Source organism: Euprymna scolopes, chromosome 37 (assembly GCF_053919585.1).
Source record: "Euprymna scolopes isolate OS-2025 chromosome 37, ASM5391958v1, whole genome shotgun sequence".
Lineage (NCBI taxonomy): Eukaryota > Metazoa > Mollusca > Cephalopoda > Sepiida > Sepiolidae > Euprymna > Euprymna scolopes.
Genome location: NC_136518.1, coordinates 30113852 through 30130523, shown reverse-complemented (window position 1 = coordinate 30130523; position 16672 = coordinate 30113852). Strand labels below are relative to the sequence as shown.

The 16672-nt window shown below is 39.1% G+C and overlaps 1 protein-coding gene across 3 annotated transcripts in view; it reads left to right on the top strand.

Annotated features, from left to right (window-relative positions):
- Positions 1-16672, top strand: part of LOC145261117 (uncharacterized) — a 485607-nt gene that overhangs the window by 333260 nt on the left and 135675 nt on the right. For all 3 annotated transcript variants that reach the window (XM_080119358.1, XM_080119357.1, XM_080119359.1), the window contains exon 3: positions 1260-4572. In XM_080119358.1, coding sequence (XP_079975484.1) covers positions 2792-4572 — 1781 coding nt within the window. In that variant the 5' untranslated portion in view covers positions 1260-2791. The remainder of the gene's footprint in view (positions 1-1259; positions 4573-16672) is intronic.

The window sequence follows — 16672 nt, the reverse complement described above, 5'->3', positions numbered from 1 at the left end:
CCAGTAAAAGTAACTCTTCTGAGTTTATTACAGGCCTCAAAAGCACTCTCCGAAAATGCTGTATTCAATCTTTTCTCAATACTCTCGACGTCAGTCTGATTATTCTCTCCCATTTCCAGATAGATCACTAAAACATTCTCTTCTAAATACATTGGAATCAACGTTGCTATGTCATCAATATTTGCAGCTTCGCAACCAGCTTCAGCTTATTAAGACATGCGACTACATCACCTTCTCCAGTAAATGGCCTCAAGATATCAGTATTTAACCTCACTCGTTCTCCCATTTTCTCGATTTCGCCAAAGTGACTTGTGGTTTAATAGTCAATAGTTAACTATTCTACACTTTCCAAGTAGCGATTTCTGGAATGTAATTTGATACTCCGCTGTCAAAACTTGCTACTCCAAAACTCCAAGACTAATGCCGCCAAAACTTGCAGCTTCAAAACTTGATACACTTCTGTTAAAACTTACTACTCCAACATCAAAATCCAAACCGTCTGAATCTCTGAAAAATCAGGCTATTTATTCAAAATTGCATTTGCATATTAGGTGACAAGATTGCAAACATATAAGCAGAGGCAGCCGCCATTTTTTCTTTTCCTTTATATGTGCCAACGGACACTACAGGCAACCTAAAACAGGTTTGTACCAATTTTTAAGGTATATAATCACACCTTCTTTTGCTACTATTTTAGTTTAAGTTCTTCATATTTCTTTCCTTTGAGTTAGATTTCCCTTCTTTCACAGTTTTCTTTTCTCTTTCATCCTGTTTATATTTGTAGCTTATTTTTGAAGTTTGGTAGTCTGATGTTCCACAGAGGCTTTGCCTATCCATTATTTTCATTAGGTTTTGTATCTGCTTTTAGTTTCATGTTTACTGATTTTATCTCTGCATATCTTAAATTGTTTAGGTCTGTGATAATATCTGTTAGATGTATGGGAGGAGTCTGTTTACCTTTTCTATTATCAATTTTCGTTTATTTCACTTTTCATTCCTTAGAAAATATAGTTTTATCCTCGTACATAAATCATTTGATGTTTTCAACTTCTCTTGCTTCTTTCTCGGTTGGTTCTAGGATTTCGTTTTCTTTAGTGTGCTTGATCTCGGTGTTAATATTTTGACAGTCTTTTACCTGTAGGTTTTCACTGAAAGAAATTTAAACCATTAAAAAATCCTCATTTTTGTTGTTATTATTATTATTATTATTATTATTATTATTATTATTATTATTAAAGACAGATTTCTTTCTTTTGCAGATGTGGCTGGAATAAAAACTCAATTGAAATTGTCTCAATAAAAAACATCGTATTTGAGAAAAAGAAAAGGAAATTTCTAAAAGAAAAAAATAAAACTGGAATTTCCTCCGATATTTTATTACAACAGTGCACTAAATCGAGATACGAATTTTATTTTTAAAGTAAATATATATTTTTTTTTTACACGGTGGTCACCACTTATCAAGGCCCGGAAGCCACTCAGGGATAAGGGTTATTGCAAGTACAGTACTTTAGTGTGGAGATTTATTGAAGTGTTTACTTGAGGTGGCGGTTCATTGGGAATTTGTTTACGTTGGACTTGAAGACATCCAGGTTGTAGTCAGGTGGGAAGCAGGCAGACGGAACAGAGTTCCACAAGTGTACAGTTCTAAGAAAGAAGCTTTGTTCATGGAATCTACGTTTTGATTTAGGCACAGATAAAGAGTGGGGAAAATTTTTGACAGTAGATTCAGCTAGACGGGTGTTTTTCATGAAAAATTGGCGAGGGGAGACCAGAGATTGGAGTTCAGACGAGCACCTGCCATGGAAATAACGATAAAACAAGGATAGGCTCGCAACGTCTCTTCTGTGGGAGAGAGGTTGTAGGGAAGAGAAAAGGGCATCCCCCCCACTAAGCCACAAAGTCTATTTTTTACTCTGTCAAGGCAGGATACGCTGTTTTTAGCAGCTCCTGCCCAGATATGGCAGCAGTATTCCATCCTTGAACGTACTTGGCTTTTATATAGATAGAGAATTGCATCAGTAGTGAGATATCTTCTGAAGCGGTAGAAGGATCCCACCATCTTTCCAGCGACCTTGGCAACACGTGTTCCATTTCAGATCAGGAGTAAAGGTCAAACCCAGAAACTTGTCAAAACATGCTTAAATATATGTTTTATATTTGCATATAACTGCAAAAGTTTTAAAGATTTCCAATTATTTTCACACATTAATTATACGTTTTTATTTAATGTTTGATTCGCGTCGATTACGACTTCTTGTATAAATTGTTAAGCTGAAAACTTTCATCATGTGTTCACAGCAATGACTTGTTGTATGCTCCGACAATAACAGTGACTGCCAATTGATGTATCAAAATTTGCTACCGAATTCGGAGTTTCTTTAAATAAACTCGTTTATCGCTTTTAATGAAGCTAACATTTTTTGTGTCTCGAGGCATTTTTTTTTCTTTTTCAATATTAAAAATGCAATATCAAACATTTTTTATTTTAGTTCAGTTTTCATTGATCTATCATTCTCATGTCAAACGATAATTACATAAAAATGGTTTTAAACTCCTTTAAATGATATACAATTTACTTTTTGAACTAAAAACACATTTGAATTAATTAAAATACAAAAATACATTCGACCTGCTAAAAAATTGAAACAAATGTCTGCATAAACGTGGATGAAAACTATTCAAATTAACATAAAAAAAGGTTGACTATCATACCAGCAGTGCCTATGTAATAAGAGTATGGAACGTTCATTTTACTGCTGTCGATGTTGCGAAATCCAGAAGTAAAAATATGTCGTCCACAATCAATACGCCATCTTCTACGTTGACCTCTTCATCTCTTATTGCTACTCCTGATTGGCGAAATGCATATGGCACATGGAAGTGGGCTTGGCAAATGCATGTCTACACGATCGCCACCATTTTCTATATCCTCTCTCTTTTCTGTCTCATGTCATTATTTCGAGGCAGGAAAAGACTCCGTAAAAAGAAGCCATTTGCTCTTATACTTGGATTTCTTTTCATCACCGGTGCCTTTCGAGGGACATATCTTTTACTTGATCCATACGGATCGAGAAACTTTCTCCCTATTCTTGCTCGACAATTATTCTTTGATGCTGTTTACCCTTGCCTAACTACTTGTTACAGCATCGTTCAGATGATGATTTTAAAGATTACTAAAGTTGACGTGGGCCCAACTAAAATTGCCAATAAGCGATTCATAATCGGAGTGACTGGCTTTTATTTCATCTCGTTGACTATTGTCGAAATAACCGTTGGTGTCCGACCTGAACTGCGAATGCTTCTGCTCGCTCCCAACAGTTTTTTCATCACTTGGTCAATGTATCTTTGCGTGACTTTTATATATAATGGTTTTAAATTAATGCATTACGTGACCGAAATTAAAAAGGCCCGAAAAGAATTAAGCAGCTACAGTCTGGCGAAACGGTCATGCAGCAATGAAAACTTCATGACTCGTTCAGTTACAATCCAGCGACTAAATAAACCTCAAATACGAATTACCGATGAAGATAACCAAACATACAGTATTGTTAGTGATGATGAATCAACTATTTCAGATCTGAACGAGATGTCTTTATTCCAGACTAATTCTCTTAAATATGAAGTGAAGAAAATATCTGGAAAAGTTAGTAATATAATCGACCATACACTGATGATTCGATCAAGGTCAGCAGATGCCCGTTTTCTAATGGATGAATCAAACGGAACTGAGACAACCACGGCAGAAATAGCTGCACAAGAGATGTGCGAATTAGGCAGTAGTCAAACGACAGATTTCGAGCAGAATCCCATCAGGGATTCTGCTTCTGTGTCCGGTAGTGTGAGTTTTGGAGGATTTAACGGCAAAGAAAGGGATGAAGAAAGATGTGGAGTCGTTAATATTCTCTGCCCTCAACTTCTTCAGCAGCAGCATTCACAAAACAAACAATACCATCAACTTCATCAGTTAAATCACCTACAAACAAATCTTCATAATCCGCATCTCACCCATTTGACCAATCACAACAGAAACCATGCATCTAACCAACAAACTCTTAATAATCATCTCAGTTATGACGACTCCGAAGACGATGAAACTGAGTTCAGAGGCTGTACAAGCACATTCCATGCAGGGTGGTGCAGCATATCAGCCCTTCTCCATCGTGCTCCATCAACGGATATTACAGAGGGAGACCAGGTGTTTTTAATGGACAATGGCTATATGGCCGATACAGAAGTCCCGTCGTCGCAAAGCACAAAGAATATAAAGCACAACCGCCGAAAATGTTCAGCTGACCTGTCAGAGCTCCGAGATGCTGTGGAAAACCCACTACCCTTTGGTACACCTTGGCGTCCACAACTCTTGGCCTCCAGTCCTTCTACACTTAGTCTGCACCGTATCCGGCAAAGTCGAATGCTTCATCGGGTAATGCATTTAACTTATTTAACAACATTCTTACTCATCGTCGCCTGCCTTTTTCAACTGTATGCCTTGTTTGGAATATACGGTCTATTTTCAAGAATTTCAAACCCGGATCCTTGGCCATGGTTAATTTTTCAGACATTTTACAGGTAAGAGAACTCATTTTCTTTTTCAAACATTTTAAATTAGTGCTTTCAACTCGTTTAAAAAAAACGAGTTCACTTTTCTCGTTTAAAAAACGAGTTGAAAGCACTAAAATAACGCTTAAAAACATTTTATTAAATAAATGTAGCTTTTGTAATTTTAAAACTAATTTGAGGTTTTTCAGCATTTGTAAAAGAACAATCATTATAATTTTAATTGACTTATAGCACGTTTATATTTCGTCCATAGTCTATGACATGATTATTTGTATTTGAAATTCTACACATTTTCTGTAACTACTCGTGAGTTTTGCGTGTGTTCACTCTTTCGATGTGACTGTTTTGTGTAGGTCTGCTTGTGCTTTGGGTGTAGTACTTCTAATGGAATCCTGTGGGGCATTAGGTGAGTCATTGAGGCCTGAGATTTTGCTTTCGATTACTGTGGATTAAGTTTCCTGGTGGAGTCCGCAATACATACGACTTGGGCGCCACACACGCTTGTGATCTGAAGCATCCTTCTCCAGTAGTCAAACATGCTATCCAACCTGCAGATTGGGGAAATTTCTGACATGCTGATCATAATAGTTTTTTCTGTTTGGCTTTGGTGTAATCGAGTTTTCACTTCTCTTTGTGCAGTATGGCTGGCACATTTTATTGGAAGGTTCTCAACCAACTTCTTGTTATACAGTAATTCATCAGGGGATGGGATTGTATGATAGATCAGGGTTGTTCAAAAGCATAACAACACCATGCCCAGGTTAGGCCCATTTGAGGTGGGTTTTTTTTATAGTCGATTGTCTGTATGCGTTAGGTCATCTGATTTCAGATATCTGGATGATGAGACCTGATGCTCAAAACCCTAGTGCCTAACTATTATGGTCTGGTTTAAGGGGTCAGAAATATAAGATGAAAGAGCCCTGGGGTTCACTGCAAGCGGTTAAACTATGAGTGTACTATCTGCTTGAAGGTAGAAATGTCTAGCATTATATAAGTCAGACAAATCCATATTATCCATGGATATAGTGGTGTTAATTACCCTCCAAAGATTTATTTCCTTGAAAAATCCCTATAGTTTTTCTTTTTCGGGTTGACCACCAAAGGATCCATCAGTTTCCTTTTTCTGCCAGAACGACATATTTCGATACTTGTTTGAGGGAGTTCCAAGTCAAACGCATCATACAGTAAGTCCAACTTTAACATGCATCCAGGAGATAAGCGCCCGCGTGTTTGCGTGTTGTGTGGGTACGTGGGAGAGACGGATGAGGGGAAAAGACTTACCTTGAGACCAGCTCAGCGTTACCGACCAAAAATAGAAAAGAAAGACCAAGATGGCGGCCACCGTCTTTTGTAAAGTATGATGTCTTGCAAAGTCACACGAATTCTCGCAATATGCAAATTTAGCCGGCCTAGAACGACGATAAAAGCGGGTGATGAAAAAGACGTTGGGAGTGCGACGATTGAGTTGGCCGGGGAATCGTGTGGCTGTTGCTTCTTGTGCCGTGTGAGGATATTTTACCGTTGTTGGATTCCGTGCAGAACCGGTGTATAAAGATTATTGAATTGCTGCAACATTTATAACATCTTTTCCTGAACTTATTGTGTTAAAGAGAGAGTCGGGCGCCATTTGAATTTTTCCTTACACATTTCTGTTACAAGCTATTTCGGCGATTTGGCCTCTAGGACTATGACCGAGTCGAAATTTGACTTAAAGCTCATACCCGAGTTTGACGGGTCCACGTCCATCGTCGACTGGGTTGAAAGGGTCGAGCTGATGTGCGACCTTTGTGAGGTGAAAAGGGTACACACTGTGATTCCCCTGAGATTGGCTGGGGGTGCCTTGAGTGTATATCAGCAACTCAGTGCTGCCGAAAAGGGAGATGTCACCGCAATTAAAGCTGCGTTGTACAAGGCATTTGCCATGGATTCTTGTACAGCCTATGAAAAATTTGCTTCCCGAAAACTTCTACCGGAGGAAAGTGTGGACGTTTTCTTCGCTGAGTTAAAGAAACTTGCAGTTCTGTTCGGTGGAGGGGTGTCGGAGCGGACGCTCGCGTACGCGTTTGTGGCGGGCCTTCCCACTCGGGTGAAGCAGCTACTGAGAGCCTCAACCAGCGTTTCAACAACAACCATGGAACACTTGATGGAACGTGCTCGAGCCATCAGCAAAGATGAGGAGGACCTGGGGGAACCAGTTGTGATGGCGACACAGACAGGCCAGATTGGCGCTCGGGAGATTCCGAATCAGAACCCTGCAAGCAATGGGAAATGTTTTCGCTGCGGCCGACGCGGACATTTTGCAAGGAATTGCACCAACAGGGGGCGTGTGCGCTGTTTTAATTGTGGCGGTTTGGGGCATCTAGCCCAAAACTATGCGGGAAACGTATCAGGGGAGAGGACGTCAGCGCCGCCCTGCTCCCCGAGCAAAATTTGAACAAGGCGCAACCAGTGATGACCATCTACGTAAACAGGATACCCTGCTCAGCACTTCTCGACTCAGGCTGTTCGCATACTATAGTGAGCGCCAGGCTGTGTCCAAGTTGGACTAAGAGGAAGATCAAAGTCACCACGATAGGAGGCGAGACCCAGACATGCTCTGGAGCTGGAACTGTCAAGATCTACATGGACACCGGTGCAGCCACTAAGATCAATGTGCTTGTGACCCAAGGAAATCTCCTGGGGTTTGACCTGTTGCTCGGATACGATGCCATCAAGGCGCTGAGGGGAGTCGCAATTCATCGGGATGGAAAGGTGCGATTCTTGGAGGCCCCAGTGTGTGCAGCGCTCCATATCGATCAGCCAGATTTTACAGTGAACTACGACTCATGCAAGAGGGCCTGGATTGCATCTTGGAAGTGGACCGAGGGAATGGCACCGACTAAACTCAAGGATGGGGTTGCAGAGTACCCTATACCCAGTGAGGCTCGAGCAGAATACGAAAGGGAACTAAAGGCGTGGATCCAAGATGGCTGGTTAATCCCCTACCCTGAGGACAAGCTTGAGCCTCCCAAAGATCTAAAACCCTTGATGGCAGTAGTCCAGCATAACAAGTCGAAAGTATGGCCCGTGCTGGACTATAGGGAGCTTAACAAGCATATTGAAGCCTACACTGCCGATGCTGACGTATGCGCCAGCAAGTTGAGGGAATGGCGTCAGAAAGGCACGAATGTCTCGATATTGGATTTGTGAAAAGGCTATTTACAGGTGCGAGTTGATGAGACGTTGTGGCCGTTCCAGACAGTTTGGTTCCAGGGACAGAGGTACTGCCTTACACGCCTTGGCTTTGGCCTAAATGTGGCACCACAGATCATGAAGACTATTGTCAACACAGTATTGTCCCAAGAAAAGCCCATGAGGGACTCAACGTCAGCTTACATTGATGACGTATACGTCAATGAAGATGTACAGTCTGCGTCGTGTGTCAAAGAAAAGTTGGCTCAGTTTGGTCTGGAATGCAAGAATCCCGAACGTTTAAGGGAAGGAGCACGTGTATTGGGATTGGATGTTTATGAAGAAGATGGCACCCTACAATGGAGGCGTGGCAGTGAAATTCCAAGCATCCCCAACCTCGTTACAAGGCGGACCGTTTTTTCTTGGTGTGGAAAATTTGTTGGTCACTTACCGGTCTGTGGCTGGCTCCGCACAGCTGTTGGTGTAATTAAACGCAGAGCAAATTTAACAACCACGGGTTGGGATGACATATCCGATGATGTCCTACTAACTCTGATGATTAAAGAGACACTGGAGAGAGTGAACAAGAAGAACCCTGCCTGTGGGCGGTTGTGTGTTAACGGAGACAACGTAGGTGTGTGGGTTGATGCCAGTTCTTTGGTGTTGGGAGTATCGTTGGAGCAAGGAGGAAACGTGTTCGAGGATGCGTATTGGCTGCGGCCCGTAACAGATTCTCAGCATATCAACCTGGCAGAGCTGGACGCTGTTGTAAAGGGGGATAAATCTGGCCCTGCAGTGGCAGTCTAAGAAGTTGACCTTGTACACAGATTCTCTCTGTGTCTACCACTGGGTGTCTGACACACTTTCAGGATGGACACTAATCCGTACCAAGGCAGCAAGCGAAATGTTAATACGGAGAAGGCTAGACACGCTAAAAAACCTGGTATCTGAGTATGGGCTATCACTGAGCGTCACTCTGGTGCCATCACATTGTAATCGTGCTGACCAACTGACCCGTGTACCTCACAAATGGTATGAAGCCGCGAAGATGGGAATGGAGATTACTGCTCGATCTTGTGCAGTTGCAATCGACCCATGTCAAATACAAAAAATTCATGCACAGAGCGGACATCCGGGTATCAAGAGGACCCTTTATTTTGTGAGGCGCGTATACCCAGCAGTGACCAAGATGGATGTCAGACAGATCGTCAGAAATTGTGAGGCTTGCCAGTCTATTGATCCTGCACCAGAGCGATGGCAGAAGGGTCGCTTGGAAGTTGAGAGTGTGTGGCAGCGGCTGGCCATGGATATTACCCATTACAGTGGCAAGCCCTTTCTAACTTTCATTGATTGCGGGCCTACGAGATTTGCGGTGTGGCGGCAGATGACCAGACAGGATTCAGCAAATGTTGTTCGCCACCTATCATCCATTTTTTGGAGCGAGGTGCGCCGGAAGAGCTCCTGACTGACAATGATGCAGCGTTTTGTAGCCAGCAAGTTCGGCAGTTGTTAGATAAGTGGGGCGTCCGACTACGGTTGCGATGTGCGCATGTGCCATCAGGAAATGGCATTGCTGGAAGAAGCCATCGCAGCATCAAGAGAATTGCTGCCAGGAAGCGATGTACTATTACGGAAGCCACATATTGGTACAACATTACGCCAAAGGACGGGACGTCCCCTTCAACCGCACCTGCGAATGCTATTTACACATACCGAGTCGGAGTGAAGGGAATCAACACTACACAGCCAGCCGACAAGGAAACATATAACAGATATGAAGTGGGAGATCCAGTGTGGGTGCGGCTCCCAGGAAATCGGTGCACCGACAAGTTTAAGCGAGGACAAATATCTGGAGTGATTAGCCAGCAGTCTGTTTTGGTCGATGGAACCCCACGACATGTGCGAGATCTTCGCCCAGCTACCGAGGTGCATCACACAACTACAGAAGAAAGCAGTGAAGTGTCTAGCGATGAGCTGCCGATGCACGGATTCAGTGAGCCCCCTCCAGAGACTGATAGCGATACTTCATCTGATGAGGCGGAACCAGATCCAGAGCCCGAATCTGAAACAGTGAATGTACCTCTTCACAGAAGCACACGCACTAAAAGGCCACCCCCCCAGTGCTCTCTGTGATCATCAGATCAGGGGGGAGTGTAACGTGCATCCAGGAGATAAGCGTCCGCGTGTTTGCGTGTTGTGTGGGTACGTGGGAGAGACGGATGAAGGTAAAAGACTTACCTCGAGACCAGCTCAGCGTTACCGACCAAAAATAGAAAAGAAAGACCAAGATGGCGGCCGCCGTCTTTTGTAAAGTATGATGTCTCGCAAAGTCACACGAATTCTCGCAATATGCAAATTTAGCCGGCCTAGAACGACGATAAAAGCGGGTGATGAAAAAGACGTTGGGAGAGCGACGATTGAGTTGGCCGGGGAATCGTGTGGCTGTTGCTTCTTGTGCCGTGTGAGGATATTTTACCGTTGTTGGATTCCGTGCAGAACCGGTGTATAAAGATTATTGAATTGCTGCAACATTTATAACATCTTTTCCTGAACTTACCGTGTTAAAGAGAGAGTCGGGCGCCATCTTAAATTTTTCCTTACACATTTCTGTTACACCAACATCTCTACTAAACTGGCAGAGTTTCACTTGACTCGTTTGAAGTGTGTTTGCATATCTGGTTGAAGTGTTTCTTATGCGTGACATATGGTCCTTTCACCATGTAGACTATCTGGCCGATCCCGTTCTTGAATGTTCCCTGTTCCCATAAAATCTTATTATCCTTGTGCATCTGGAAGAATATTTTTCTATTGGCATGTATTTATTCGTGAGAACAGTTTGTCTTTGCGGGTTTTACCTGTTTTTGGCAATAATTTGTCAAAGACTGGCCGTATTTTTTTGTAGCAAACATCACTTCTACCAAAGACATCTGGGATGGTGTAATCTCATTAGGAGTTATGTGATACACCTGAAGAAATTGTTGCAAAGCTTTTTCATACGGAGTGTCCTTTGCCTTTTTCAAAACCCTCTTCAATGTGTCCACAAATCTTTTTGCCTATCCGTTTGACTTAGGGTGGTATGTCAGAGTTTCAAGTGATTCATTTGAAAGTCCCCCATGAACTCTTTAAAGTCTCTGGATGTAAACTGTGGCATTATCTGACGCTAAGCAGTCGACCACTCCGAACCGTGCCACTAACTCATAAAGAGTTTTTATTGTGAAGCCAGGAGTCGAATTTTTAAACCTAAAAATCTATGACCACTTGGGGAAACTGTCCACCCATCAAGTGGTCCCGCATAGTCCTCGTGCATAGTCCGCTTTGGCCATGAGCTAAATTGAATTAGTGGAGCTTTAGCAGGTAGTGCACATCCCTTGTATGCTTTCACCTTTTCTTCAATATTATTATCTATGTTTCTCCAATACACATATGAACGTATTAAGCTTTTCATCCAGGTGGTGCCAGGGTGTCCTGTGTCGAAATCATTTAAGATTTTCTTTTGGAAGGTCGCTGGAACAACTACTCTTTCCTGATATAATAATATCTGGTCGAATGTTGAGAGCACATCTGCTACTTGTTCATCAGTATGTAGTTTTTCCTTAGTTTCTCTTATAAAGTTGTCTCTTTTGGCTTCTTTCCTTATATCGTCCAGGAAGTTCTTTCACAGTGTTGAATAGGATTGAACTGTAATATCTCTCTGATCGTAGTAATACGATCACTGAGTTTTCTAGTTTACTGATCCTTGGTATTAACCGGGATAAGCCATCTGTGTGTCCTAACTTCTTTGGTGGAAGGAACTTCATATCAAAGTCGTAATTCAATAAGATTGTTTCTCATCTTAAGAGCTTGTTTGTCGTATGTGTAGGCAACCCTTTCTTCAAGCCAAGATTAGAAATCAGCGGTTTGTGATCCGTTTGTAATTTGAAGTGTCATTCATCTGTGGAATCTTGTTATCACGACAATAATACTTAAAGATTCTTTCTCGATCTGGGAATAATTCATTTCCACAGGTAGTAGGGTTCTTGGCGCATAGGTTTTGTAGGTCCGTCCGGTATTTTATGCCGGAATCACGTGCTGATTCCATATGTGCTTGCGTCACTTGCAACGATAATGTTTAAATCTGAGTTGTAGTGGCTCAGGAATAGTTCCGATGTGAGCATCTCTTTTAGCTTTTCGAATGCCATCCTGTATTCCGTGGTCCAGAGTCAAACCTTGTCCTTCCTAAGTAGTTCATTTAAAGGCGTGCGGATAAGCCAAAAAAATGTGCCATGTTGTTATATTGTGTGGCTCAGGCATATTTTTTTTTATTGTTATGGACCTTTCTGGATCGGACCGTTAGCCGTTTTTGTCTATTATCTGCTCTGTACTTTATTTTGTCGAGGAAAAATTCACATTTAGTGTCTTTAAACGTGAAATCGTACTCATTTATCCTTTTGAATACCTGAAAAACATGCTCTATAGTTTCGCTTTTCATTATCCGATGGAAAAAATCAAGGCAGCATAATAAACATAATGCTATCGATTATCTGTTGAAAAACAACTAGTGCGACTTTGATTCTGACAGCTAGCCTGTTGAATTTAAAAAAGTCCCTTGTGAGTGGAAATAAACAAAAGTTCCGAACTTCAATGGAATTTGTAAGTATGCTTCACTTAGTTTATTAAAAACTTATTTGGGCTGTATAGCGAATAATGATGATCCCTTTGTGTTGCCTTCAATCCACTCGAGAAGTCTGCACAGACTCTAATATCCTTGGATTTTTATTTACATACACGGTAGGGGTGGCCCACTCACTGTAGTCAAAATTCCTGTTTTGATGAGTCTGTCCGGTTCTTCGTTGATCTTTTACATAGAGGCAAATGGTATGCTTCGTTTCTTTTTGAAGAATAGGGTGACATTATCTTGTAATTTGAATTTCGCCTCCGTTTTTGTACAGCGGTCTAGTTTATCCCCCCCCCCCCCGCCGCCAAAAAATAGAAAACATTTGGGGAACGATGGTTTCTGGTTTTTTAGTTTTTCAGCTTCGGCTGTAAGGTTATCCACTTTTTGACAAAAATCGCTAATGGGCAAGTCCCAGAATTCAAATTTTTGGATCCAGTCCGTACCAGAAAGGTTATTAGTGTTTCTTAACCAAAACATCTTGAGTTTCAGTGTCTTTCTCTTCAATTTTATGTTAGTAGTAAATCTCACCTTTGGATTTTATTCTTCCTCTTGGTTCTCAATCATGCTCGGTTTGTATTTGAAAAATTAAAGCCTAAAATTAATTTCCACAAGGAAAAAATATTTGTACACGTGAACAAAAATGTTGTAGTGAAAAATGCTTTCACGACAAATTCAGCTAAATTTTGAAGTTAAATAAATTCATTGTAAAAATCCTTTTAAAGATAAATATTAGTTTTCTGCGTCTATTTCAAAGATAATTAGTAAAGTCCTAAGTCAATTTTAAAAGACATCTTGTTTGTGCAAAAAATAGCTTAATAAGCCCTCAAAAGCGAGGAATTCTGGCTTCGTTCAAACAAAATAAAACGAAATCGTCTAAACGAATTCTACGGATATAGATTTAAAATGTCAAGAAGCCAAAAGGTTGTATGAAAATGACGTCAGGTAGTTGGAGGGAGATAGGGAGTGTGGTCTTTCTCCTTTTTTTCGGTGCATCCGTAGATTCCTATCGTGAACGTTTGTATAATTTTTACCATTTTTAATTTAATTATTTTGTGTTCATGCTTTAAATTTTTTTTTTTTTTTTCAAGATTATATAAAAATTATGTTACGCTGAAAGTTGCACATTCATTCAAGCAAGGAAAATATTAGAATCTTACAGATAGAAATCACGCGAAACATGTAATCCAAAAAAAGTAGAAATATTTTTGCAATTATAATTTTTAGTGTGAGAATAAATAAACAATGATAATATCGGTAGTTCAAGGAATCAATTTTTCTTCAAGTTATATTGAATTCATTAATACAGACTTTAGAGACATTTTTCGTAATGTTCCTGAAAAAATTATTTACGATGCTTTATTTTCATTTAAAAAAAAAGCAAAAATAAATTCATCAATTTTTTGTTTACTACTGAAAACCATAACTTTAGTAAAGGTATTTTTTGTTTAAACAAAATAATACATTTCCACTAAGATGGGTTCATTATATTCCGTGATCATTATTTGATAAATACTGAAAACTTCATTAAAATTGGTTTATTACCAGATATTTGGTGAATTTTTAAGTAAAAGTTGGGAAAATATTTATACATTTTGAGCATTGGCATTCATTTTGCACGTACCTAGGATATACTATCATTTTTACAACTTACAATTTTATAACATTTTATATTTGTTACACCAGTTGTCTTTCTAATACTCTACTATTTTTTCGCCAATAGTTGTTGACGAGGGTGCAACGTTTACAGTACTTGAACACATGTAAACTTTGTAATCGGTTTTGGTATTCATTATGACAATTGAAGATTCGCATTTTAAAACAATTTCTTAATTTTTCGTTTCTGTTTGTCGAGAAAGGTGTAGTTTGATGCAATTTGCATATAAAGGAGGCTACACACTGGAATAAGGCCGGCAGTCGATAGCGAGAGTCGAGTTCGAGAGAACTGGACTGAACGGGTCGGAACTGATAATGTTCGAATGCTGACCAGAATCCATTATTATTTTTATTTAATTAGAAGCTATTTCAGTCTGAAAAATAAAGTCGCTGCGACCGAGACGACATTTAAAAGCGTTGTCAAATGGAGAATTAAACGAGTCACATCGAGATTTGAAAGCCTTGAAAAATGGAAAGATTAAACGAGTCGCATCAAAATTTGAAAACGAAAGATTAAACGAGTCACGTCGAGATTTGAAAGCCTTGAAAAATGGAAAGATTAAACGAGTCGCATCAAAATTTGAAAACGAAAGATTAAACGAGTCACGTCGAGATTTGAAAGCTTATAAAAAAAAACTAGAGTTACCTCCCTTTTCGTCTTATTTCCTTTTCCTAACAATTTAAATAAGGCCCTGTCTCATTGGCCAAACGTGCCGCTCGTCGACCAATCACGGTAACCTATTTATTAAGCGGGACTAAAGACTCCTTTTAAACGCCCTCTTTCGTACGAAGATCAGTGGAGAAAAGACGTATTATTCCATTTCTCTACTTCTTAACTTGAAAGAAGCCGTCACTGAAGACGTTAAAATAACTTTTGGACTTCTTAAAAGCCGCAAACACAATTGTTTTGCAACCCACATATTTTACGTTTGTGTTAAATACACTTTTTATTGTTCTCCAACTTGTATTCGTGTTTGTTTCGTGTGAGTCCAAAGTGTCAGGCCGAAACACAACATTTTGCAAAGCAATTCTCAAGTTTAGCTGGTTGTCGCGAAAAAAGAAAACACACACAAAAAAAATAAAATACAGGAGATCATTTTTAAGGAAGTTCCTATTTATATTAACAAAAAAAATCTCTACATACACATGAATGAACTGTGTTCAAATTCTCAAGGCGCGGAAGAGTCGCCATCTTTAATGACCTCGTGCGGACTTGGAAATATTTGTTGAAAAAAAAAGAAGAAATGCTTCGCTATTATTTGCCATTGTGACAAAAAAAAATCATCACTATTTGTCTTATGACAAAAAAAAATTCATCACTATTTGTCTTGTGACAAAAAAAAGGTCTTTACTATTTGTCTTGTGACAAAAAAAATCATCACTATTTGTCTTGTGACAAAAAAAAATCATCACTATTTGTCTTGTGACAAAAAAAAATTCTTTCTTTACTATGTGACAAAAAAAAGGTCTTTACTATTTGTCTTGTCACAAAAAAAATTCATCACTATTTGTCTTGTGACAAAAAAAAATTCTTTACTAAAAAATTCGGGTTTGTATTACTGTACACATAGATTCGAAAAAGTTGTCAAAAAAACAAATATATAACAAATAAATGTTATCAAAGGCAAGATAAGTTACTTTTCTACCAAACTGGATATATTTTTCATGTTTTTATTCAATGTAACATCTTTATTCAGCTCGAAAAGCATACAATTTTTACCGAAAATTCAAAATGGCGCCCGACACTCTCTTTAACACGGTAAGTTCAGGAAAAGATGTTATAGATAATAAACTAGACAAAATACTGTTAGAAATTCGCTCATTATATGTTACCGTGACATAAGTTGAGATATATTCGGTGTTTTTTAAATAGTATTTTGTCTAGTTTATTATTTATAACACCTTTTCCCAAACTTACCATGTTAAAGAGAGTGTTGGTCGCCATTTTGAATTTTCCAATACATCGGTAAACACTGCATGTTTTTCGAGCTGAATAAACATGTTACATTGAATAAAAACAAAAAAATATATCCAGTTTGGTAGAAAAGTAACTTATCTTGCCTTTGATAATATTTATTTGTTATATATTTGTTTTTTGACAACTTTTTCGAATCTATGTGTATAGTAATACAAACCCAAAAATTCATCACTATTTGTCTTGTGACAAACAAAAAATTCTTTACTATTTGTCTTGTGACAAAAAAAAATTCTTTACTATTTGTTTTGTGACAAAAAAGAAATTCATCACTATTTGTCTTGTGACAAAAAGAAATTCTTTACTATTTGTCTTGTGACAAAAAAGAAATTCATCACTATTTGTCTTGTGACAAAAAAGAAATTCATCACTATTTTTCTTGTGACAAAAAGAAATTCATCACTATTTGTCTTGTGACAAAAAAAAATTCTTTACTATTTGTCTTGTGACAAAAAAGAAATTCTTTACTATTTGTCTTGTGACAAAAAAAAATTCATCACTATTTGTCTTGTAACAAAAAAAAAATTCATCACTATTTGTCTTGTAACAAAAAAAAAATTCATCACTATTTGTCTTGTAACAAAAAAAAATTCTTTACTATTTGTTTTGTGACAAAAAAAAACCTTTTAAAGCAAAGCTTATTTATTGCTTACCCC